A 26087-nucleotide genomic window follows, 5' to 3' on the forward strand; every position below is an offset into this window, starting at 1 on the left:
AACCTTTGACATTATATGTCCTGAGTCACATAGTCAATGAGGTCAGTGACCTGTAGAAGGTCATCTTCCTCCTCCCCTTCACCATTGACAGTCCCTCCATTAGCACCGCTATTTGCACCCCTCTGGCCTGATGGAGCAGTCCCACTGTAATACTCTCCAGTACTGGCACCACCATTGACTGTAGTTGGAATGTAAGACTGTCCCACTTGAGGGTAAGGGTTGGCTGCCTTACCCTCCTGCTTGCTAGTCCTCACCCTATCCTGGCTGCTCACTCCCTCACTGCTTTTCTCAGACATAGAGTCCTCCTCATTCTCCTTGTTGGAATCCTGCTGCCACCTTTCACCATCCTCCCCCTCCTCCTCCGAGTCTGAGCTCTCACCAGCCATCTTCTTGTAATCAATTCGCGTCGACATCTTACGCAGCGATGTCCTCTGCAGGTCTTTGCTTTTCTTCTTCTTTTTCCTGCGGCTGTCGCTGTCATCGCTGTCGGAGTCCAGCATCTTCCTTGCCTTTGGTTTCTCCTCTGCTCGCTTGTCCTCCGCATCCTCCTCATCCTCATCGTCACTGTCGATGCGGAACTTCCTCTTCCTCTGGGTGTAGTCCTCCTCCTCCGATGAAGATGAGGAGGATGAGGGTGAGCTAGAGCTCTTGACTTTCTGTCTCTTCTTCTTAGACTTGCTGTTGGAGGCATCACTGTCAGAGTACTCCCGGTAGGAGATGACTTTGGCTGCTGCTTTCCTCCTCCCTGACGTCCACTGCTCATCCTCCGATTCACTCCCTGGAAGTGAGAGAAAATACAAACAAAGGCTACTATAAAATGACACAGATCCTAATCAAATGATTGGTTGAGAGCTTTAATGTGACCTGACAAGTTAGTTATTTTGCCTATGACTTAATTTTGCTCATACCAATTATAACTGAAGTATAATGACAGGGGTAGTATTCTGAGGTCTTAATCAAGTGTTTTATGAAATTCATAATTAAATCGGGAAGTTTATAACCCCTTTATCATATGCAAATTTGGTATTCTGTGGACTTCAATACATGTGAAAGTTCTTGTCTACACTGTATGCATTGAAAGCCAGCGGCAATTTGTGAAAATTTTACGCAGCTAAAAAATCTTATTTTACAGTAGACAATAAGGAATTAGATTATTCATTCAAACCATCAGGAGAGTTTCATGAAACAGATTTCACTTCATTAGCTGATTTCATTAAACTCTATGACATAATGCATGTCTAGTAAAGTTATGCAGAAAAAGGGTATTTCAGCATCACGGACTTGTTATTGCCTTTCTAATCACTAAAACATCATTTAAAGTGTGCAGCAACATTCACACACAATCAGTAATTGTATCTCACAACTTCTGGCTACAATTGTGTGAAAATTTGCAGAAAAGGTTTGTAATATGATTGGAAAGTGAAAGATTTTATGTACTGCCCTTCACCTTCCTGTTTTGATCCAAATCAAGTTTATGTAAGCTAACTTCCTTCCTGCACAAATCTTTTTATAGTCACAATACTGGAATATCAAGTTTACTTTTCAAGAGAGCATGACTTTGCTGTTGCTTCCTTCATGGAAAAAAAAAATCCATGTTTCAATGTGATCATGTGTGATCATTCTTCACAGCCTCATGCTTTTGCCACCATTATGCCCAATGGCATGCAAGCACACAAGAAACCTTATCAGACAAGTGACACTTACTGTATACATCAATATGAAGCAAGTTCCTTTGCTAGATATCTTTAAGTTACCAGTTATAAGGAAACAAAAACCCAAAGAGCAACATGGATTGAGCAGCAACATTAGTAGAACACATCAGTGAAAGTTTGAGGAAAGTCAGACAATCGATACAAAAGTTATGAATTTTTTAAGTTTTGGTGTTGGAACCGCTGGATGAGGAGACTACTAGTCCATGACGTCATGTGTAGACAATATAAAAAAATAGAGAATTCCACAAAAATTAATTTTTCATGAAAACTAGAAATGTCGCTACAGCGACTGGTTATACCCCCGCCAAACAACATTTCATATAAGCTTTGGTCAAAAAACTGAGGAAGTAGTTAAATCCGCAAGATCTTTCCTTGATCTTCTGCCATTAATATGCCGTTACCATGGCAACGTACTTTCGGGTACTGTCGAAAAATGCGTCTTGCACATCTACAACCAAAGGCACACATCTGTACCAAGTTTCATGGAAATTGGGCAAAAACTGAGGAAGTAGTTTGCAACACAAAATTTTCCATCATTTTGGCTCATAATATGTAAGCTGTTACCATGGCAACATACTTTTTGTCACTGTCAAGAAAGGTGTCATGCTGACCTATATCCTAAGACAAACATTCAATATGAATTCCATGAGAATTGGAAGAACACTGATGAAGCAGTTTTGCCATGAAGCATTTTGCCCTATATTTTATCAATAACATGCCGTTACCATGGCAACGCACTTTTTGCCACTGCGGAAATATGTGTCTTGCACATTAACATATTCAGATGAACATCTGTACCTAATTTCATAAAAATTGATCAAAAACTGTGGGAGGAGTTCGCGACGCAAGATTTGTACCCATTTTTGCCCATAATATGCCGTTACCATGGCAACGTACTTTTGGGTACTGTCAAAAAATACGTCTTGCACATCTACAACCCAAGGCACACATCTGTGCCAAGTTTTATGGGAATCGGTTGAAAACTGAGGAAGTAGTTCGCGACGCAAGATTTGCAACGGACCGACCGCCCGACCGCCCGACCGACCGCCCGACCATCCGCTGATTCCTATATACCCCCTTCAAACTTCGTTTGGCGGGGGTATAATGACACAATCTATCAACTTGATGCTAACACACATTTAGGGTAGTAATTATTCCCCCTACTTTTGTAAGGCGGTGAGTCAAGTGTTCTTTCATTAAGCAAGAAAAGTGAAAGCATGTTGAATTTTCTTTATATTTTCTTTATACTGTTGTCCACACATGTCATAAACTCAAGTAGTCTACTTATCCAGTGGTTCCAACACCAAAACTTTAAAGGGATTGTATAGTTTTGGTTAAGACCTAATTTCAGGTTTCTAACATTTTTTTTTTTGTGAGATAATGAGAAACCTCTTATGAAATGTGAAAGAACATGTAATTCTATGAGGAATTCAACGTTTATTTGATCAAAATTGGTTTTGAAATGGCTGAGATATCCAAAAAAGAGCAATTCAAATAAAGTGTGGGACCCACACTTCATTACGATCGCTTTGTTTTACTTTGTTTTTGGATGTTTCAGTTAATCCAAACCCGATTTTCATCAAATAAACTTTGAATTCCTCTTAAAATGGTATGCTCTGTACTGTATCATAAGTGTTTTCTTGGTATCTCGCAAAAAGTTAAAGGCCCAATTCTCATCTCCACCAATACTGTACTATCCCTTTAAAAATTCATAACTTGTGCATCGATTGTCCCATTTTCCTCAAACTTTCACTGATGTGTTCTATTAATGTTGCTGCTTTCACTCTATCCACATTTATCTTTGGGGTTTGGTTTCCTTTAAACATGTTACAATGTTGTAAATGATACATCTTACTCCCGAAGCTCTTGAAAAGAAGACAGTTGTTCAATGTGATGATAGAAACAAATCAAAATGCACTCTCAGGCTAAAGCTGTAATGAGCCTTTCAAGAATATAAACTGCTGATATGGAAGCTAGTCATATGATTGGTTGATTGCTATCACATGATCAGTTTTTTTTTTTTTTTTTTTTTTTTTTTTAATGTTGTCTAATGGCCTTACTTTACTTTCCACTGGTCATTATACTAATGATCGGTAATAACAACTGCTTGTCTGCACTCAGCTGCATTGTCCAAGTATCATATATACATCAAATTGTTTGCGCATGCAGTTTATGGCTTGGTGCTGGTGCTGGCCTGGGAATTTTGCAAAAATGGCTGCCACAGAATTCAAATCATGTCACCCTTCTATAATATCAATAATGCACATTACTTGGTCAGGTGTCAGCAAAATTAGCCACCCTCCTTACCTTTTGAACAGTTCAAAACACCATCCACTCTGCCATGTGAGTTTCTGACTGTTCCAAAGTTACTATTACATGGATAATTCTTACTAAAAGCATTCCAAGTAATGTGCATTACTGTAAACATCGATATTTTCGTGGTATTGATTTGATTTTTTTTTTTTTTTTTTTTTTTTGCTGAGCAGCTCAAAAAACATTTGTGGGTTCTTGAATTCCAGTTGCACAATACAGACTGTAACTTTATACTCGTACGTTTTCATCCATTCACAGAAAAGTCACATTGCCTGATCCATTTGTATGTGCAGAAATTACGAATACTGCACACACATGCACTCAAATGAATACTACTAGAGCACATGCACAAATGTAAACACACACTTGTACAAGGGAGGCACCAGTGACGAAAACCACAATTGAACCCGTTCAAAATGTTGAGAGAAATTTGTGATGGTATTTTTAGGCATCTAGAATTCATGCGGCCAAAAATATGTAGAGTGAAAATATCTGCATTTACAGTATTTGTCTAATAACAGATGGCTAAATAAATCGCATCAAACAGAACTGAGGAAGTCATTCACTTTGATGACTCAGTGCATGATGTGAAGGACCGAAGTCCATTCTAATTTGTTAAAACTGATGAGCTGTCAAGTTTACATGCCTACAACATGCAGTCATTCCTGTAAATCCAGAAATATCTGCGGCATCAAACTCTCACAAATTGGAGCTGATGGCCTTCTTCGCGGCATGAGATTTTCACAAATTTTTTACCATGAAAAATATTACAAGCATACTACTTCAACTATCAATACAGGGACTTGCTGAACTTTGGCGTGCATAATAACTTTTGCAAATCTTGGCTCCTCATGAAATTTGCAAGTTTCATTCACATGAGAAATACTGGTTTTACAGTATAGAGAATTTAATTGATACAGAAGAAAGAGTATTTTCTAACTGTCAAATCATATCATTTAGGGTTAGGACAGATAGAATGTACAATGTGTAAAGACACAGACAGATATATCTATGGCTTTCTTTGCATTTTGTGAGCATGGATATGAGCTATTGACTCATATACAGTCCGACCTCTATTATCTGGCCCTCTCTTAACCGGACTTCTCTATTATCGAAGTAGTGAAGGCTAAAAAGAAAAAAAAAATGATTTCACAGACAATTAAAACTCCTACTAAACTCACAGAATTTACCTAAGATATTTACCTACAGAAACATGTGATAAATTTTACAGTAAGATGTTTCAATTTCATGACTATGATTTTAAGTAGACAAGCATGAATTATAATTCTGTTACAGTGTTCACTACCTGCATAGGTACTAATGGGCTGGCAGCCTACTTGTACTCATTGGTCCGAATTCTCAATGGTGGAATAACTTTATTATACCACTTATTCCACCAATTTATTACGCCTCTTATGCAAATCAGGCCCTCGTGACGTAAAATGACGCGATTTATTCCCCGGAATCTATTCTCAAAGGTGGAATAACTTATTCTCCGGAATAACTATTCCGCGGAATAGTTATTCCAGCTTTGAGAATTCGGGCCATTGGCTCTCCCATATCCAGCAAAATTGCTTAAATCTGGACAAGCGTTGGTCCCGACATGGCCAGATAACAGAGGTCGGACTGCAGGTCTTTTAATAGCAATGAACAAACAATGGAGGACTTTGAGAAGGCAATGGATAGATAGTCAAGATGAGGGTCACTGTACTTAACTGTGAAAGAAAAAATTTTTTTTTAAAAGTAGTACAGAGGAGATCAGATCCTACCTGAATAGTAGCTGCCAGCTGAACTCCCGGAGTAGAAGCTGCCTTCTTCGTCATCTTCAGCCGAACTGTAATACCGCACTCGTTTCCTCCCCCTCTCACTCCGCCTGCGAGGAAGGTCCATGAACCGGCGGCCGCGCCTCCTGCCGCCCTGTCTCCGGGTAGCCCGACGACGAGAGTTGGCAAAGCTGTCATCGCTGGCATCCGAGAAATTGCTGACTGCACTCTCTTCAGCAGACTCACTCGCATTCTCACTGGTGGTCAAAATAAAATTTTGAGCACACAAAGAACATACAATCGAGTTGGTATATATGCAAACACCAATGACATTGTTTCTGCTACACAGTTTTTACCCTTCGTGTCCACCTATCACACTATGTTGGTGACTATGGGCAAGTTACAGAAGTACAAACTCACTTTGAGAAATTGATCTATATGCAAAAACTATGGTGTTATTACATATTTAAGATGAAAAATCAAGCATTTGCATGTTCTTCTTCCTTTTTTTTTTTTTTTTTTGCTTCACTAACTCAGCATTAGATTGTATTGCTATTCTTGAATGAAAGAAATTCACAACTACAAATCAAGGAAAAAGTACCAGTTTCATTCATACATTGAAACCATTAGAGAGTATGAAAACAATAAGAAGTTTATTGCACAATATAATTGTAACCTGCAAATGTATAAGAAAAATTGGTGTCTGCTTGGATATTTATTTTCTGGATATTAAAGGTCCTGTTTACCTTTGCAGGGTTCGCACAGAAATTTGAAAACATAATTCCATGACTTTTCCATGACTAAATTGCTGCTTTCCATGACTTCGTTTCTGGCATGGTTTCCAAAATCAGACACGTTAGGATGGCCTCCACCTCCCCTCACAGCCATCGGTTCCACCCACTACAGTGTATCTTCCTCATGACATGTACATCTATTATCATTAGCATATGTCCCAGGAGTTACGTAGACTTTGGGATGTCACAAAACTGGGAAAAATGGAAATCATGAACACCAATTATAATGGCAGAGTATGATCACAGAGTATGAGAGTTGCGAGACACGACAAACTGGAAAGCTGCCATAGCCAAGAGGTAAATGCAATTCCATGATTTTTCCATGACTTTTCACAAATTTTCCAAATTCCCTGACTTTTTCCTGACTTTCCATCACCACAAATTTTTCCAGGATTTTCCAGGATTTTCCATGACTGTGGGAACCCTGCTTTGGGAGCAGTGATTTTAAAAATGCTCAAGATATCACTTTTGATGCATATGTGTCGGTCAGTTGTATCACAAAACATCTTACCATATTTTTTTTTTTTTTCAATAAAGCCTAAAATATGATGAGATACTGTAAAACACAATATTTTTGCGCGGCATGAAATTTTCGCGAATTGGAGCCCACGGCCTTTTTCGCAGCATGAAATTTTTCGTGAGTTGCCTCTAACATTTAATGCTTATAGTGTACACAAAAACTTTTGCATGCATTTTAATTTCGCGAATCTTGGTTGTCACGAAATTCACGAAATTAAAATGCACGCAAATATTCCTCGTTTTACAGTATCACTATTTTTCTCATTAAACCATAACTTTAGACGGATTAGTCCGGAAACATTTTTATCATATTGTTCACATTTTGTATATTTAACAATACCTAACACCCATTATACTGGTTCAAATTTCTACATTGGTTGTTTCTATCCCTAACTCACATTTTAGAACTATTTTGAAGTACCGGTACTGATGCTGGGTTTTTGTTTCATCTGCAAATGGTAAATTATGCCTTTAAATTGAGATATTGCATTCTCACCTATCTAACTGGAAGTCTTCACTATTCTTGTCATCATCACTAGACCAGTCAAGGTCATTAAGCCGCCGCTTACGACGCCCCGCCCCTAATCTGCCTCCCTCGGGCCCTGCCTCCTTCTCTTCCTCCTCCTCCTCCTCCTCCCCCATGATGGTAGACATGTCTTTCCCCCGGCTGATGCCACGCCTTGATTTGTACTCTTGCTCCGCTAAAGGGATTGGACAGGACAAAAAATACAGTCAGATAGGTGTCTGTCTCCAGAGTTCAGTGGTTGAAGATATCACCTTCACTCAGCATGTCATAATATTATGCACAGTCAAACCTGACTTAGTGGCCACCTGTCTCCATGGCCACTCTTTTGTCTCTTTTGGGTGGCCATAATAGACAGATTGACTGTATAAACAGACTCCTATGAGCACATGGTATATATATCATCTCAACACAAAACAATTTAACGACTACTGTAAAAGTTTTATATGTCGTGAGCATAATGCTCAGAATATCAGGAAATGTATTTGTGATAAGAAATTTGCAAGTAAGAGCCACAGCACTGGAATGAGAATTAAGTATCATCCCCTTTAAAAAAAAAGCAAAGTGTGCCATTTTCTCCCTTGAATTAAAGGACAAGTTCACCTTCACATACATGTGGATTGAGATAATGCAGCAATATGAGTGGCACACATCAGTGAAAGTTTGAGGAAAATTGGACAATCCGTTCAAAAGTTATGAATTTTTGAAGTTTCTGTGCAGTCACTGCTGGATGAGAAGACTACTGCAGTTGATGATGTCACATGCGTAAAACGATATAAGGAAAATATAAAGAGAATTCCACAAAATTTCATTTTTTGAAAAAAGTACACATTCCCTCAACTTGTAACTGATATGTTAAGGGTAATATTACTCCCCCTGCCCTCTGAAAGAGGCAAGTCATTTGCTCTTTTATTATGTGAGAAAAGTGAAAATATGTTGAATTTTCTTTATAGTTTCTTTATATGGTTGTACTCATATGACATCACAAGCTGTAGTAGTCTTCACATCCAGCGATCGCGGAACTGAAACTTCCAAAATTCATAACTTTTGAACGGATTGTCCAAATTTCCTCAAACTTTCACCTATGTGTTCTACTAATATTGCTGCATTCTCTAAATCTACATGTATATGAAGGTGAACTTGTCCTTTAAATAAACGCCAAATTCATCTTACTTGGCAGAGTGCGAAAAACTACTCATGCAAAAATATTCCCTTTTACAGTACCAATCAACTAACAAAATCCCCAAGAATAAAATAATCCCCAAATTTTGAGTGTGTCGTAAAATAATGCATCTGTGTCTCGCACATCAAATTATACAAATATATGAAAGTAAAAAGACAGATGAAGATTTTGGATATAAATACTTTAGATGTGAATCATCTCCATCTCAAGATCAACCTTTCTCGTATGTCAAGTAGTACTATTTCACAAAATCAAGCCTGCCCTCTAGAGGTTGCTTGGAATACATGACGTTTTATGACAATATGATGCAGTATGAAAATCTGCTTTCAAGTCATTTAAATTCAATATGTTGATAATAACATGTTTACAGAGGTATACAAAAAATAAAAACTTAAACAAAACTTTGAAATGAAAATAAATGCGCAAATATGCTTTGTAACATGTAAAGAACAGGTCTCAGGAACATATCACCATTGACATTTGTCAAGACAGACACACTCACCTTTCTTGTGTTCTTCAACCTCCTCATGAATTGCTGATTTGATTGCTGAGTCAAAGTCATTGAAGCTATAGTCGATGGTCTTTCGTGAACGCTGTGACCGACGACTCACTACCTCGTAGTCATCTTCGTAGTCGGGCACAACAAAGTCACTCCGAGGCCGATGCCGCCGCCTCCTTGGTCGATGATGTCGTGAGCCACGGGACCCATGGGAGCGGTGTGAGCGGTGCGAGCGAGACGTGTGGCTGTGGCTACGGGGACGGTGACGCTCCTCTCTTGACCTCTCGTCTGATTCCTCTGGTTCTCTCCGCTTTTTGGCGCGCACTACAGTCTCCAGCTGCAGGGAAGAACATCGTTTGCAATCATTAATCCTGTAACAAATCTCCGGGGGGGGGGGGGGGGGGGGAGCTAAATGGCAGAGCACAATATGCTCTAATGTTTGCATGGGTTTCTTCATGCTAGCAAATTACTTAGTTGTGACAGGTCAAACTATCACTGTGATGTCATAATACCAACAAGGCCAAACTGTCACCAAAAGCTCATTAACTTAGGTAGGTTACATTACCATTATATCACGATATCTGAACGCTGGTACGGTTATATCAACTTTTTGATACTACCATGCTTATTTCAGTCATGGAACTCCATGAATGCACAAAGTAGTAATCCATATCTTACAGGTAAGAGCTGTGATCGTTAACATTTAATTGAGGATTACTGTTGTATTGGGGATGTTTGTTCATTTTTACAATTACATTTCAATGCAGAATGTTTGGTAACAGGCCCCATGAAAAACTATATTTTTCAGAGATGAACCAGGCACATGACTTTCTGTTGCCATCTGTCAGCAATGGAAAGATGTAGATAAATTAAGTCATTATTTTATTTATCTACTTCTTACTTTGACATCTTACTAACTTAGATTTTACTTAATTAAATTGAGTAGAATCAGAATGCAATGCCACATGACAAAAAGCACAGTGAGGAAAAAATCACACACATATTGCAGGATGACCATAGCTTTGGTCTATTGTGCCTTTCAAACAGCTTTGGACAACAACAAATGTATGTGACCAGGTCTGTTGTGGCATAAAACATGCTATGTAGTTGACAGATCGGGTAGATGAGCTGCCCCCCCCCCCCCCCCCCCCCGACAAACAAATGAAACATGAACACACACAGGTGGGACTGCATTTAGTCCACTTGACCAACAGCAATAAAGCTTGTTTTGTTTTGTGTCATTTGTTGTTTTGTTTTTAATGGACGGTATCAATCAACAACAAATACATTTAATTTCAGTTCATACAAACCAAATAAATGAACCAGCAGGAAGATGCTATATCATATATTTCAGTTTAATTTAGACCATGGCAGACAAGATTCTGAGCTTAGAATTGCCATAAAAGACAATAATAATTGGATGTTCCTAAATGACTGAACAGAGTGATAGAAACTATAACCTCCAGGAACACTTCTAGCCGAAAACACAAAGAAAATTTAATCTACCGATTAATCAAGGGATACTACGGTAAACATTTTCAGCCTTATGGAAAAGCGACCAGTGCAACATTTTGTGATGGTCACATGTGCAAATAAAATGTATTGCCTCCTGGTGATATTTAAGCAAGATGGTCCCCAAAATAATTGTGTAAGCCCTTTGGCATGGGGCAAAAGAAGCCATTTTTCCTACACTATACTACACAAGATTTGAATACATGAGATTGGGGGCACTGTAATGAGATGATAAGACCTAACAGTGGATTTGTTACACTCATCTATTTCTCGCAAGGCTTCTCAAAACCTACCTCAGGTAAGATGTTCTCTGCACACACCTCAGTGTACTTCCATTTGATTTTCCTTTCCTTCCTACATTCAAAACACATAAAGGAGAAGATAAATCACCAAGTATAAACTGATGAAGCGATTGATCACTCTGAAGCCATGTGTAGTCTTGAGACACACATGTTCAGACAAAAGATACAAGCATCCCAATCTTTGTAATCGAAAAATAGGGATGATTTGGCTCAGTAGCAAAGGAAGAGCAGTTCCCATTGGAGTGTGCGTAAAATTCTGTAAATTTAACTGCAATCAAAACAAGAGCTTGGAAAGGTCAAAATTCAGATTCTTTCCTCCAAGTTCAAAATGGTCAGGAGGTCTGCACATACTGTATGTCTCTTTACTCTCTCTTCCTTCTCTCCATCCTAAAAAAAAACCCAACAACAAACAAACAAAAACAAAAACAAAGTTGTATAAATGGCACACATTTACACAAGTCCAATCTGAATCTTGACAATATCCCACAATACCTCTCAACTTAGAGTGACAAATCATATTCTTACTTATTTCCCCCAAGAATAAATACGGTTTTATGGTGCAAGATCATTTGAAGCATCTGAACTGTAGACAACACCCATGACAGGATGAAAATAGCAAATACTATTGATCAGTTTAAAACTGCCCTTAAAACATACTCTTTCATGTTAATTATGTTGCCTGACTGAATGACAAGATTTTGTTGACCATCAAACTGTCTCCTTTCCTCTGTCCTTTCCCTTCCTAGAACAGTGATGAAATATACATTCAAATTCACTCATTTATTTTTTTTTCCAGCAAAAATTTCATTCAATCATAAACACAGCACTTTTATATGAATACAAAATGTTTTGGGGCATATTGTTATATGCACTTTGTAAAAATGTCTCATTGCTATTACTATCATCATCAACATTAACATCATTATCACCATCACCATCATCACCATCATCACCATCATCATCATCATCATCATCATCATTCATTACATATTGCAGGGCTACACACTAACCCATTTTTTTTTTTACTGGTCGGACATGTCTATCGGACCAGTATATACCCAGTTTTTCCATCTTTTACTGGTCCAGTCCCGAAAAAGTTACTGGTCCAACAGTGATTTTTACTGGTCAGGGACCTTCGGGCCAGTGCCAGTGTGCAGCGTTGCATATTGATCAGTCTTACCTGCGCTCTTGTCGGTCCTTCTTCTTCAGGTCAGCATCGAGGTCCTCCAGTTTTTCCTGAAGCTTGATAATTAGATCCTCCTGTTGGCAGAGATGGTGGAGAAAAGACATACCGATGTTCACAGGTGCAATCAATGGGACTTAAATAGAAACACACACACAGGAATATAGCAGGGACTGAGAAATAATCCTGCTTTATTCTGTTCCTTGTCATATAACACTGTGACAACAGCATGAAAAATATGTTTGAACTCGAAACTAGTCATATTACGCCCCAAAGCTTGAACATCTCCTCAGAATGCACACCTCATGCCTTGCTTGATACAATAAAAGAGTGTGGCTAAGAGAGAATAACAACTGGATCAGGATGGAAGCCATAGAGTATAGGATTGATGTGGAAACCTTAAAAGTCATCTCTCCAATATTATCATCCCATCACTGAACAAGCCTAACATGATCATAGCAACCAAAGCAATGACAATGGAGAGTGGTCTACCTATGGTGAACTCTAGAAATATGGACAATATGCCTTGCCAGGTGAAGCAGCATGGTAAAGGACAGTGTGTAATTCACAAAATATTATCACTATTGTTATTATAATCAGGCATTTATATAACTACAAAAGATATCTTGAACGGGAACAGGTCAATAACTGTGTAAATTCTACTCAATAGCAATTCTATAATGGTAGATAGTATATGCCTTGACAACACAGTAAGCTTTACAGTACTACATATTACAAATAAAATAATTTTACAACCATACAATTTTCTGTCAAAGCCAATCAAGCGTAATTTTATCATAAAACAATATCAGCAAATAAAATTGTCGTGTAGAAGCATTGGCAGTCATTATACACCATAACAGATTATAGCATTCCATGACTGCACACAACTAAGCCTTCAAATATCTTGCTATTGTTCTCTTAAACTACTATACACATACACACAACGTAACTAATAGTAGTAACAGTGGTAACTCTTCAGTGATTAGTGCTGGGTGTGGAGTAAAAATCAAGGACGAATCAAGACTTACATGCTCACACTTGGGACAGTACCAATTTCCGTCAGGAATGGCCATGAGAGGAGGCCGAAGACAGGCAGTGTGGTATCCAGCATCACACTTATCACACAGCAAGATCTGGGCAGGGAGACCAGGTTGGGGGGGGGGAGGAGGGGTAGGTTTGGATTAACCTTCATCAATGTTGCTTCACATATACACAGCACCATAAGCAATGGACTGAGCATTCAAATCTACCATTTTAGACTGACTTGTGATTTCTCATCTTCTGTTGCATACAAAGTTGCTCATGACATCATTTGTCAAAGAAACTGTTGTTACAAATAGTCTCACTACAGCCAGTTAAAGGTTTCCGCAATGATCATTTGGTTTTTATAACTTTGACCAAACTCAACTAAGTTCAAAGGAAACAATGGATTACGATAAGATATCATGCAACATTGCTGGAGTTCAAGGTCACATAACTGTATGTCTATAAAGAATAGGTCCAGACAAACTTTGAAAATTGGAGGAAATGTCATCTTGCAATAATTAAAACATGGCATGATGTCCTAAGCAGGATACAAATTTATCTTTCCTGGCTGTTCATTCAAAATATATTGAAATACATATTACAAGATTTCTTCCATGATAACATTTAAAATTGCCAACAACAAATAAAAGGAAACAACACTATGTCAAAATATCTGGTCTTTATATCAATGTAGTAGCTGTTGTTCATGTCACATATGATAGAAGAAACACATCAAAAATAAATTGATAGGGTACTTTAAATTCACGGACTTACCCATTGTGGATGATTGTACAGACCACATTTGCAACATGGTGTATCATCATTCTCTTCTGACAACCAGTCACTGTCAATATCTTTCTTTGATATTTTCTTTGTCTTCTTAGCATTACCATTCTCTTCATCCTCATCCTTCTCCATCTCCACAATCTTGGAAGTAGCCTTCTGGGATGCCCTCCTCTTAGGAGTGAAACGGAGTTTGGCTGGCTTCCTCTTCCTTTTCTTCTTGGCAGTGCGGACACCCTTTTTCTTTGGACCACGTTTCTTGGGCAACCCATCATCATCATCGTCATCTTCTTCATCATCATCATCATCTTCTTCTTCCTCATCCTCATCTCCCTGGCTCTTCATGTCATCCTGCTCCTCCTGAAAGACAACCGATGCTGGGTCACGTTTTTTGCTGGTCTCTTCCCCCTCCTCCTGACTGGTAGCATCATCCTGACTAGTTTTCTCCTCCTGGCTGGAGGCAGCAGTCTTCTTCTTTGGTCTTCCTCTCCTCCTTGGAGGACCTGGCTTCTTCTTTTCCTTTTCATCCTCCTCTTTCTTGTCATCCTCTTTAATCCTCCTGGCTCTCAGTGAACGGGTTCCTCTAGTTTGCTGCTCTTCTACAGCCCCTTCTTCTCTCCCTGTTACTCCATCACACTCATCACCAACTGGTTTATCAGAATCTTTCTCACTGCAGTCTCGAGGTCCTTCACCCTGTATGCTATCCACACTTTCTTTCTCTGCTTCTACTGTACTTTCTGTTTCTTGTGATACTGCTTTGTCTTCATCTGCAAGGCCTGTATTATTAGATTCTGTCACATCTTCTTTTGCTTCACTATCCTGGTCATCTTTTCCAGAGTCTTTCAGACTGGTAGTGTCTGTTTGGTTTAGGTCTGTCTCTCCTCTATTTTCAATGGTGTCCACATTTTCTCCACCTTCTTTTACAGCTACTTCATTTTCATCAACAGTTTCAGATGATTGCTCTTCTTTATTCTTTATTTCTGGACTAGATATATCTTTCTCTTTCTCAGTGTCACTTTTGGCAATGTCACAGCTTTTATCATCACCAGCAGGCTCAGCACCACTGGCTTTTCCTTCTTGTTCCATCTCACAATCCTCTTTTGAATCACTTGTTTTGTTATTTTCTGCAGGAGAGCAAGTTTCTGTATGTCCTGTCTCTGCAGTGTCCTTGATGCTTGTTCCTATTAAGGATTCTCTACTACCATCAGCCTTTTCAACTGGTTTCTCTACGCTCTCCTCCTTGCTAGACACTGATGATTTTTCTACCACCTCTCCATGGATGACGCCAAGGACTGGCTTTGTGTCTTCTACTGGTGCACCTTTCAATTCCTCTGTCTTGGCACCATCCCTTCCCAGAAGTCCTGGTATCTGACAATCCTTTGACTTGTCCAAGATTTCCCTCTCCTCTCTCTGTCTCTCCTCAACTTGCTTCTCCTTCACTTTCCTCTCTCTTTCTCGCTCAAGTTGTGCAGGAGTGGTCTCCCAAGGTCTCATGAACATGCTCCTGGGAGGAGCTGGGGCCGGAGGGGCTGGGGGTGGAGGAGGCACCGATCTTCCTCCGGGGACAACCCTTTGTGAATGCTCCATCTTTCCATCATCGGACTTCTTGTTTTCTCCCTCTCCCATCTGTTTACAATTCTCTTCACTTTTCTTGTTATCTTTATCCAGGTCCTTTCCTTCCTGTTTTTCTCCATCTTTTGAACTCTTCTGACCCTGATCACTGACAGCATGATCATCTTCTGCACTACTTCTTGTCTCACTGGTAATTCTGGGTGATGTTCTATCAAGATTCACAGAATCTACCCTTGCTTGGTCAGTCTCTGCTTTAATGTCACTCTCTACCTTCCCTACATCTCCAATATTAATACCATCTTTTTTGCCTGGTAAATCACAGTTGGCGATATTCGTGCCAAAAGTTACTGGAGTGTCTTTAATCTTGGACTCTGCCTTGACAATCACTGACTCCCGTTTGATGTGGATTGTATGTTCTTGGGATGCTCTTTCAGCTGGAGACACACTTCTTTCTGCTTCCATCTTTTCTGCAAACATCACTGGCTGTTCATGCTTGACTGATTTTTCATCCCCTGTCAGCTCCTCTTTGATGTGTTCACCATCCTTCCTTATCTCAACAGCATCTTTGGTCCTTTCATCTGATTTTTCCTGCAAGTCTTTTGTATCCTCAACTGTTGAATTTTTAGTTTTATGTGGTTCCACTTTGACCTGCTGCTCTTCCTTGAACTCTGGTAATTCTTTCTTGTCTTCTGGTGATTCCTCCTTGACCACTGGCAATTCTTCCTTGACCTCTGGTACTTCCCCTTTGACCTTTGGAGATTCTTCCTTGACCTCTGGTACTTCCCCCTTGACCTTTGGTGATTCTTCCTTGACCTCTGGTAATTCCTCTTTGACCTCTAGCGATTCTTCCTTGACCTTTGGTGACTTCTCATCTTTGACCTCAGCAGATGTTTTCTCATCAGATTCTTCCTTCAGACTTTGATTTAAAATCTTCAAATCTCCAGATTCTTGTTTGACTTCCATCTCTTTTATTTCTGTCTCTTCCTTCACTGTTTCCTTTTTGATGTTAAATGGAACTGGTGTTCCAGAGCGCGATGGCTTTGTGGCTATGGACATGACAAAGAAATCATATTTGTAAGAAAATACCAGTAAAAAACAACATCACTGAAGTATAGTGGACTCCCATTATAACGAAGTCATCGGGACCGGCAGTGTTCTTTAGTTATATTAAAATTTCACTATAACCGAACAAAGAAACAATGAAAATACATACAGCTGATAATGTTCCTGCTTTAATTACCTCCGCCAAGGGAGGAGGTTATGTTTTTGTTATCGTTGGTTCGTTTGTCGGTGTGCAAAATAACTCATAAAGTAGTTAACGGATTGGGATGAAACTTGCAGGAAAGGTTGAGAATGACACAAGTAACAAACGATTAACTTTTGGTAGTGATCCGAGAATTTTGGGGGAATTTATGAAGGATTTTTGACATTTTGGCAGGTAGGGTCAGTGAACTTGGGAGTTCAGGCTGCGCGTATTTGAGGTTTGCATGCGCGCACTAAAGTGCGTGCTCTAGTTTCTGCTAGGGCGAGGCGCGCTGTACAGCTGAGGGTTTATGAAGTAATAAAGGTTTCTATGTTAGGAAATCGGGAGACTTTCAGCACACTATTATAAACACTTTCAGCATGCTATAGTATAAGTACGTATGGGTGGAAATCACTGATATCTCTACAGAAGAACAAGATCAGTAATGGAAATGAGCTGCATGCTTGGCGGAGAACTGCACTCTCAGAGTGCTTCTCTAGTTTTTATTTTGTTGTAACCGGAATTTTGCTATAACCCTGTTGATTATAACAGGAGTGCACTGTACTTCAAACCAAATGCAACTAGAGATAATTGCTTCACCACTATCACTCAATCGGAAAACTGAGAATCTTTGAAGAAAAACTTTTTTTTCAATGAAGTCTGGTAGGCACTATGCATTAGCCTCTCATTTTAAAGGTAACACAGAAAGGAAGATAATATAAACAGATCACATGACCTGTTCACTGAAACTACTGAACATCATGAAGAAGGTTTGTAGTTTCCTAGACACTCTTCTGTGATAAAATAGGCCAAATTACCCACTGTGCCTACACACTTCCTCAGGGTCATTAATTAAACCATTGAAGACGAGTCCTGAGAATACTCAGGCAGGTGTCTATGGAAAATGCGTGTTACAGCAGAATCAGTCCATCCTCAACAGGTTAAGGATGTCAGAGTAGTTCATGTGACAATTCCACACTTTCTTCCCTAACTCTGGTCTCGCTGCTGGACTGAGTTATACCATGGCTCTGTACCTCCTTTGTAATGGGTCCATGCATTTAATGGGTAATTCATAAAATAGGTTCAATAATGTAGCCAATGAGAAGCACTGAAACTAGTCACATATGTGCTCTTTATTTTCATACTTGCATGCAAAAAAAGTGTGCGGGACAAAAGAATAATGCACTCCCACTGACCTCACAATTTACAGACTTAAGCTGTACATGCTCAATCACTACTTTACTTTAAACATTTTATACAGTAGTGCTCAGTGTTTTTGGAAAATTAATTTTCTTCTGACATCTTGGCTTTTGAGCAAGTTCTACTACATGTAGCTGACTGGTATTCACCCATGAAGGTAAATGAAATTAGTTCATAGACCTGTTTTATCAAACAAACTAAAAAAGCATTCGGAGAGCGCAGACCTCCACCACGCAGCTCATTTCCACCCACACACACATACTGAAATTGCCCAATTTCTCAATGATGAAAAAGCCTTAATGTGTTTACCTCATCAGCTTCCTACTGCGCGGTGCCTCGAGCAGCACAGCATGCACTCTAGTGTGCATATGCAAACCTCAAATATGTGCAGTTTGAACTCCCAAGTTCATTGACCCTTTTTGCCAAAAGATTAAGAAAATCCTTCAAAATTTAAAAAATTCCCACATCACTTCCACAATTTTAATCATCTACTCCTTTTGTCATTATCAACCTTCCCCCTAAGTTTCATCGAAATCTGTTCACAAATTTTTGAGTTATTTTGCAAAGAAACAACCATTGCCAGCAAAAACATAACCTCCTTGTTGGAGGTAATAATGCACAGGTTGACATTAATGGGGAAATGCACTCTCATCTGTGAATCACTTGTAGAAAGATATTTTCTCACCTTCTTCCTTCATATCCACATCTGCTTCTTCCTCATTGGTCACTGATGTTGTTGTTGACTCAGAGTCATCTGTCTTCAATTCCAAAGGATTTAGTTTATTTGATCCTTTCCTCAACACTGCAAGAAGCCCAGCAAGATCATCCCGATCCCTGCAAAAAGCACAATGACTCAGTTCAAAAACTTCACTCCAATATGCACCGTAGCCTAGTACCGTTCTATCACTAAATAGCGATGTTGCTTTCAGAAAGTAGACAACAGCAGTATGTATTTCCTATCATTTGATTGTGACCTACCATCTCTGACTGTGACTAAGATTATTTCACTGACTGTGACTAAGATTATTTCACTGACTGATCTGTCATAATGCTTACAGATATATCATATATTCAAAATATAATGTATCTCAATCCAAGTCTTTAAAAAGACACAAAAAATTCAAAATTTAAAATTGCCTTTTGGTCTTTCTATAATCATATAAGGAAAAAAAAATCAGTCAGTGTGAAGTTAACTGACATTTCATCAAAATCTGCAAACTATTTCTCAAAACATTACAATGGTGTTCTCAAGTTGACTATGACCATACAGTTATACCTTCACCTGAAATATCTGAAAAGCAAATCAGTGAACAGAGTTCTCACAGCAGTCCGTGGCTTCGATAGTTCTCTAATTTTCACCTTTTCCTCCTAAATTGCCTAAAATGTGAAATTCTCACACACAGGCAGGGCCATCTGCTCCTTGATCCTTGATGGTTTAATGCTATGTAACAATCTTTTTGAAAAGACTTTCAGGCATTAATGATAGAATCATTTTGGAATTATGAATAAATCTATCACATACATGTATATGCATAACATGCATAAAAACAATACAATGAGAAGTGGGGGGGGGGGGGGGGGGGAGAAATGCAGTAACTGATTTAGGTCACTAGGTACCGCAAGGCTCACCACTGACTTTTTCTTTTGGTGGCCCGATAATGAAATCTGGTGGTTGGATTGGGCCATCATCACATATCTCTCCTTAAAAAGTGGTGGCCCTGGGCCTTTTAGCCACAGCTAATATCCAGCCCTGGATACTGACAAAAGGCATGAAAAAAAGGATTTTTCTTACTGTGACACCATCTCCCATGTAGAGCTGTCCATGTCATCCTGCTCCTCTCGGTACACCCGGATGTTGGCATCATGGTCCTGCCATGGCAACGGAAATGAAATTATGGTGACACATGTAATTCTGCACTTTCAGATGACAAATGAAAACACTGTGACCACAGGATTAAACTTAAAGATCATGAAAAACAATGTTGATGACAATGTAGTCACTCTACAAGCTAAGCATGGTGGCACTATGATAGTGACACAACTGTGGATTTTGCCCCTGAGCAAATTCCTTGACAGTTTTCCATGACAAAATGTAATGAGTAAACAGTCATTTTGTTTGCAGAAATCATATTAGGATATCCTTGTTTATAGGCTAAGACCTCAATTTACAAATATTGCTTTGCAATTCAACAGCTGTAACTTGAACTTTCAGTATTTTGTATTAATTTTTCTACATCAAGTTTAACATATCAATGCCTGCCACATCTATGGCTTCTGCAAATGAACATCCCTGCACACATGTGCACTTAAAAAATTGAAGTAATGTTCAATTCTGGTCATATTCAACCTGCACTGAAATGACTGAGATATAGTTTTTAAAGGACATACCTTCTGGTACCAGTACACCAGCCCCATCTTGTCCCTGCCAATGGGCTGTACTCGCATCTGCTCTGGGTCCATTTCATTCACAGCAGCCTTAAACTTGGACTTCTCATCAAATTGTGAGTCGCATAGATACTGCGGAAACAAGGTCAAAGTTCACGACATACATGTGCCTCTGTCCAGATTCCATGTATGAAAAAGGACATCAAATTTTGTCTTCAGACTTCAGTTATGTACCAATGATAATCTTGTATATCAGCAGCATAATTTCTGTCTGCCTTCAAAATATTAATCAAGCCTTCATTACAAACTTAAAGAAAAAGTTGAGACAAGAAAAAAGACAAAATACACAACCAGTTTCCCCTCCTCCCTGAAAAAAAAAAATAATGATAATCATTATGTATATTGCCAATCTGACATGCCAATCTGGCGTGCCTTGTAGTAGTTCACCCTACAGAAAATAAAGCTGCCTTGGAAAAAAGTAGTTTGAAAAACAAAACAAAACAAAACAAAACAATATTGATCCTACTCAAAACAGCTGTTTTCATAAAAACATGAAATTAGTGACTTCCCTCTATTTAAGACAAATCGATCTTAAAGCTCATATATATGGCATATAATTGGACTGTGTAATAAACCTTAATCAAATTCATATGGCAGTTTTCATGTTTTGTTTTTCTCGCCACAGTATATCTTCTCTCAACTTCTAAAGTTCCCAATACTCCCGTTTTTCCTTTCATCCTTCAAGTGTCATGAAATGTAATTTTGTTTTTTAATTAAATCATTCACAAAATTGCTTCACAAGTCCCAATTCATGAAATATGCTCACAAAATACATGTCATATAGTGTACATCACCAATATAGCAATACTTCATTATACCTTGAGAATCCCAAGTTTGGTTTCTAGTTTGCTCTGGCTGTATCCAAGAGTGTCCACTTCCCATGCAGCCATACTGGAATAGTAGCGGCTTATCTAGGAGGGGCAAAATGAGTTACATGAACATGTATCAGCATACAAAGTACAGTATATCATCAGAGTATACTTTTACAGTCTGTATACCGGTAGTTATACTCTGAGATTTATGTCGAAAAATGTGTCTTTATACAGTACTTGAACATGTATCAGCAAACGTGGTACACCTAATACTCTGAAATTTATGCTGAGAAACATAACTTCAAATACAAAATGAGATACGTACACGAACACATATCAGCATACAAAGTATATAATCAGTGCTGTGAAATATGACTTCAAATGCAAAATGAGATACAATGATACATGAACGTGTATGAGCATATTGTGCGAAGTATATCATCAGAGTTTATAATCTAGAATTTACATTGAGAAACACGACCTCAAATGCAAAATGTGATAAATGATCATGTGCAATGTTGTAGCATACAAAGAATATCATCAAAGTATGTTTACAAAATATGAAACTTATGTTGGAAAACATAACTTCAAAATTAAACAAATTTACACAGAACTGAATTGAATATTGAAATGATTTGTTTTATGTGGCTGCTTGGAAAGCAACGAATGCTCACAAGCAACCATAAGATCAATAGCTTTAGTCCCATCCATAAGATTTTGTGCTGCATCAGATACACGATAACTAAAAACAGTAAAGTCTTGATATCAATGTTTCTTTCTCTGTCAAGTACTAAAAAGCAAGATATTTTCACTAATTGGAGCCAATAGCCTTTTTTGCAACATGAAATTTTCATGAATTGCCTCCGGCATTGAATGCAAATAATGTAGACAAGAGTTTTAGGGTGGATCTTAAATTTGTGAATCTTGGCTCTTGTGAAATTCAGGAAATTAAAATGCACAAAAACATTTCTGGTTTTACAGTAAGTCTTTAAGCACCAGATTGATTAAATGTTGCCTAACCTTGACTAGATGTCTTTCCCATTTGTCTACATTGACATTTTTCACCAGCCGCCTCATGAGCTTGATGATCATCTCTTTCAGGATAGGAACATCTGGAATTGAACAAAGAAAGTTGATCCATACAATCTAAGTTAATACGAAAGCAACTGTGGTGCTATAATCATGTGAAAACTTATGATTAATAGTGGCATAAAGAATATAATGACACAGAAGTTGTTTTATGTGAAAGACAATTGTGATATATATATATAAACCTTTCAAGGAGTATTTACCATATAGTGCAGATGTAAAATATGATGTTTGCTTATCAAGTCTCAGCTGCCCCTTAACTTCGGGGATGTGGCAATAGCAAGTAAAATGGTTATCCGACTAACAGGGATGCATGTTAATTCATTCACAACCCAGATATCACACACTAATCACACACCTCTCTGCATCAGACACACAGCACAGTATGTCACTTACAATGTACAGCCACAGTTTACTTAAAGTCACACAACAGCCTCAGTTTAGGTGTCTGCAGCGTAATTCTGCAAACAATCTGCTTGCAGCCTTGACTCAATGAGCCCTCATCAAGCCACCTGCATGCTTCTAAACATCTTTCATCTTTAAACTACACTTGTAGATTCCCATAAGCATATGTAGCCAAATGCTGCAACATAATTAGCTGCATCCCTGTGGGTTTCATGGGGACTGAAAGTTTTTTTTTGTGTTTTTTTTTTAACGGCTGAAAGAAAGGTTAGAGTCTTGATGGAGTCAGCTGATTTTTCATTTTTCTTGACAGCTAGCCATAGTTCATAGGCACATGTATAGTGATCAGTGTATCACTGTGTGTGTGTGTTGGGTAATAATAATAATAATAATAATATGAACACTTGTAATGCGCCGGTATCCATCATGAACAGATGCTCATGGCGCAAGAAAGAGAGGCAGAAAGAAAATACCAGTGAAAAAGAGGTATTAGAAAAGGAATTAAAGGAAATGTTTACAAAAAAGCTTGTCTAAATAACCAGGTTTTAAGTGAGCTCTTTTTAAAAACTCACTTAGACAGAACAGATTACGAATGTTTTGTGGGAGTCTATTCCATAGGAATGGGCCAGCATACAGAAATGATCGATCACCCCAAGAATTATGAGTTTGTGGTACAGCAAGTAGAGATGAGTTCGAAGACCTAAGGCGCCTAGAAGGATTGTAAGGGGTAATCAAGCTACAGTTGTAGTGAGGAGCAGTTTTATGTAGTGAATGGAAAACAAATAGCAGTGGTAACTTGAACATGATTCGATAATGAATGGGCAGCCAGTGTAGATAGACAAGTACGGTGTTACATGTTTTCTCGTAGGTGACAATAAAACTAAACGGGCAGCATTATTTTGAAGCTTTTGAAGACAGTCTAGTTGTGATTTTGATGTGTTATACAGTAGAGCATTACAGAAATCTAAATGAGAAGTAATAAGTGCATGCACTATCTTTTCTGTACTAGACTGAGTGAGGTACTTTCTGATAAACCCCAAGTTACGCAGTTGGTATCGTACAGACTGACAAATACTAGAGACTTGATATGACACAGACATAGTAGAATCGAAAATAACACCAAGATTTCTGCATTTGTTAGACAATTGAATTAATGAATCCCCTACATGTACTTTGATAATACATGCTCCAGACTTTGACATATGGGCCTTAGAACCAAACAACATAAATTCAGACTTCGCATTGTTGACTTTGAGTGAGTGTGAGTGCATCCATGCCATAACATCCTCATACATACTTCAAGCTTCTTTACAGCAGATACAGTGTTTTCTTGACCAGGTGCGAAAGATGTATACAACTGCACACCATCAGCATAACAGTGGTACTTAACAGAGTGCTTATGTAACACATGTCTGAGTTGACTGAGGTATACAGAAAAAAGCAGGGGCCCTCCTATGGATCCTTGGGGGACTCCGCTTTTGAGGTGAACTTGATCAGATTTTGCTTCATTGACACACACCAGTTGGTAGCGATCACATAAATAAGACTCAAACCAGCTTAGGACCTTTCCCCTTAGACCAAGAGATGACAGTATTTTCAAAAGTATTCCATGGTGAACAGTATCAAATGCAGAAGACAAGTCCAAACAAACAACAGCTGTTACCCGCCCAACATCCATCCCTGACAATATATCATTCGATAAGTTCACCCGGAGTGTATAAGAGCTGGTGCAAGGGTTTGTACAAGGGCGAAGGCATGCAAAAATGTGTCTACTTGTAACAGTCATATGGTGAATTGGTCGTACACAGCACATTTAACATTTTAAAACATCAACCGAAGCTCTCTATCAACTTTCAGCATCTCACAGTTTCTTCATTACCACGGTACCGGTATTTGAACAAATTTTAAAGCTTTCTGCGGATACCATGGGAATAGATCAGGTTTATCTGGAAAATTCCTACCCATTTATCTGGAATGCCTACCCAATTATTTGGTAAATATAACTTGCATCAGGAACTGTTTTTCGATTTGTAAGTCAAATAAGCGGAGTGTCTGATAAAGCGGTACCTAATTAAGCGGAGTACCGTATACCAAATAATCTTTTGCCCGCGCCGCAGCATTCTGACTATGCATGACCCAGTACCAGTTATAAGCCCATGCGTAAGACATTACAATTATGACATATAAAAAGTATTAATGTAAACATCGATACTCTCGAGTGATTAATTTTTCGTGCTGAGCGGCTCAAAAACATGAATTCGCGACTTGTCAAAATCGTGCTGCACAATCTCAACCCATTCGCAATGTGCAGAGAAAATTGTGAAGATAATTTTGTGGGTTTTAGAGTTTGCACTAGCCAGAAGTAGCAAAAAATACATGAAAATTAATGTATATTGTACCGCGACAATAGCTGCATTTACAGTACACGAAGAGGACATTTTCTTTGCCATTCTGCTCCTTTTTCTTCCCCCTGGCCTGGCCCTGCTTGTTACAATACACTAGACAAATACTACTGAATCAATGACTAGTAAATTTACTAGTAATTCTGAAATTTTACAGCATTCAGTTTTGTTCAGTTGTTGTCAACAAAAGTCTGTTAAAATGTCATGTGAGGAGAAAATCATGGTGAAAAAGAATTAGAATTTAGATGTCTAACATAACAGACCTAGACCATGCTGAGACTGTCGGCTGAGAACAGTAAAAATCACTACGTCGGACCAGTAACTTTTTCAGGAATGGACCAATAAAGTCATATGGGTTTAGTACACTTTAATCTTACTGGGAAATAGTGGCTGGCACAATTCCAGCATCAACAACCATACTGAGACTGAGTATAAATATGTTTTCGATTCCGTGTCTACCACTCTCTCACTAGTACGAAGGTGTACCAGTATTCTGTACGAAACTGTGCTGTGCACCTGCGTGCCTGTGTGGCGCTATTGCTGATACTACACTGTGTTAGAATCTACCTTGCTTGCCAGCGCCAGTTCCTTATGCCTCGGACAACACATGAAAATTATATTCATACAGCTCTTATTTCTTAGCTGAGATAGAAACCGTACAATTTCATAACATACCACATTTTGATTCCTCTATGGCTTCTTTAAGTTCGGGTATGGTGAGGTCAGGCAGCTGCAACAATTCTCCATAACGCTCCAAAAAGGAGCAAATTACGGCGAAATCGGGAAACTTGTGAACGGACGCCATTG

At 38.7% G+C, this 26087-nt stretch overlaps 1 protein-coding gene across 1 annotated transcript; it reads right to left on the reverse strand.

Annotated features, from left to right (window-relative positions):
- LOC140244798 (uncharacterized) lies at positions 1-26087 on the reverse strand. The gene is made up of 14 exons (XM_072324412.1): positions 25956-26087; positions 22408-22499; positions 21394-21486; positions 20519-20647; positions 19923-19999; positions 18816-18964; positions 14107-16733; positions 13335-13439; positions 12301-12380; positions 11112-11172; positions 9310-9643; positions 7598-7802; positions 5795-6045; positions 1-778 (listed from the first exon to the last, which is right to left on the reverse strand). Exons 1-14 carry the CDS (start codon positions 26083-26085, stop codon positions 12-14), a joined length of 5100 nt encoding a protein of 1699 aa, XP_072180513.1. The 5' UTR covers positions 26086-26087; the 3' UTR covers positions 1-11.

This window comes from Diadema setosum, chromosome 21 (genome assembly GCF_964275005.1).
Source record: "Diadema setosum chromosome 21, eeDiaSeto1, whole genome shotgun sequence".
Lineage (NCBI taxonomy): Eukaryota > Metazoa > Echinodermata > Echinoidea > Diadematoida > Diadematidae > Diadema > Diadema setosum.

Excerpts from the sequence above, each read along its gene's own strand:
- LOC140244798 (XM_072324412.1), bottom strand. The coding sequence starts at position 26,085 with ATGGCGTCCGTTCACAAGTTTCCCGATTTCGCCGTAATTTGCTCCTTT. Across the intron at positions 21,487-22,407 it reads GGGAAAGACATCTAGTCAAG|ATAAGCCGCTACTATTCCAG; the intron begins GTTAGGCAACAT and ends TGCCCCTCCTAG. Across the intron at positions 13,440-14,106 it reads TGTACAATCATCCACAATGG|ATCTTGCTGTGTGATAAGTG; the intron begins GTAAGTCCGTGA and ends CTCCCTGCCCAG.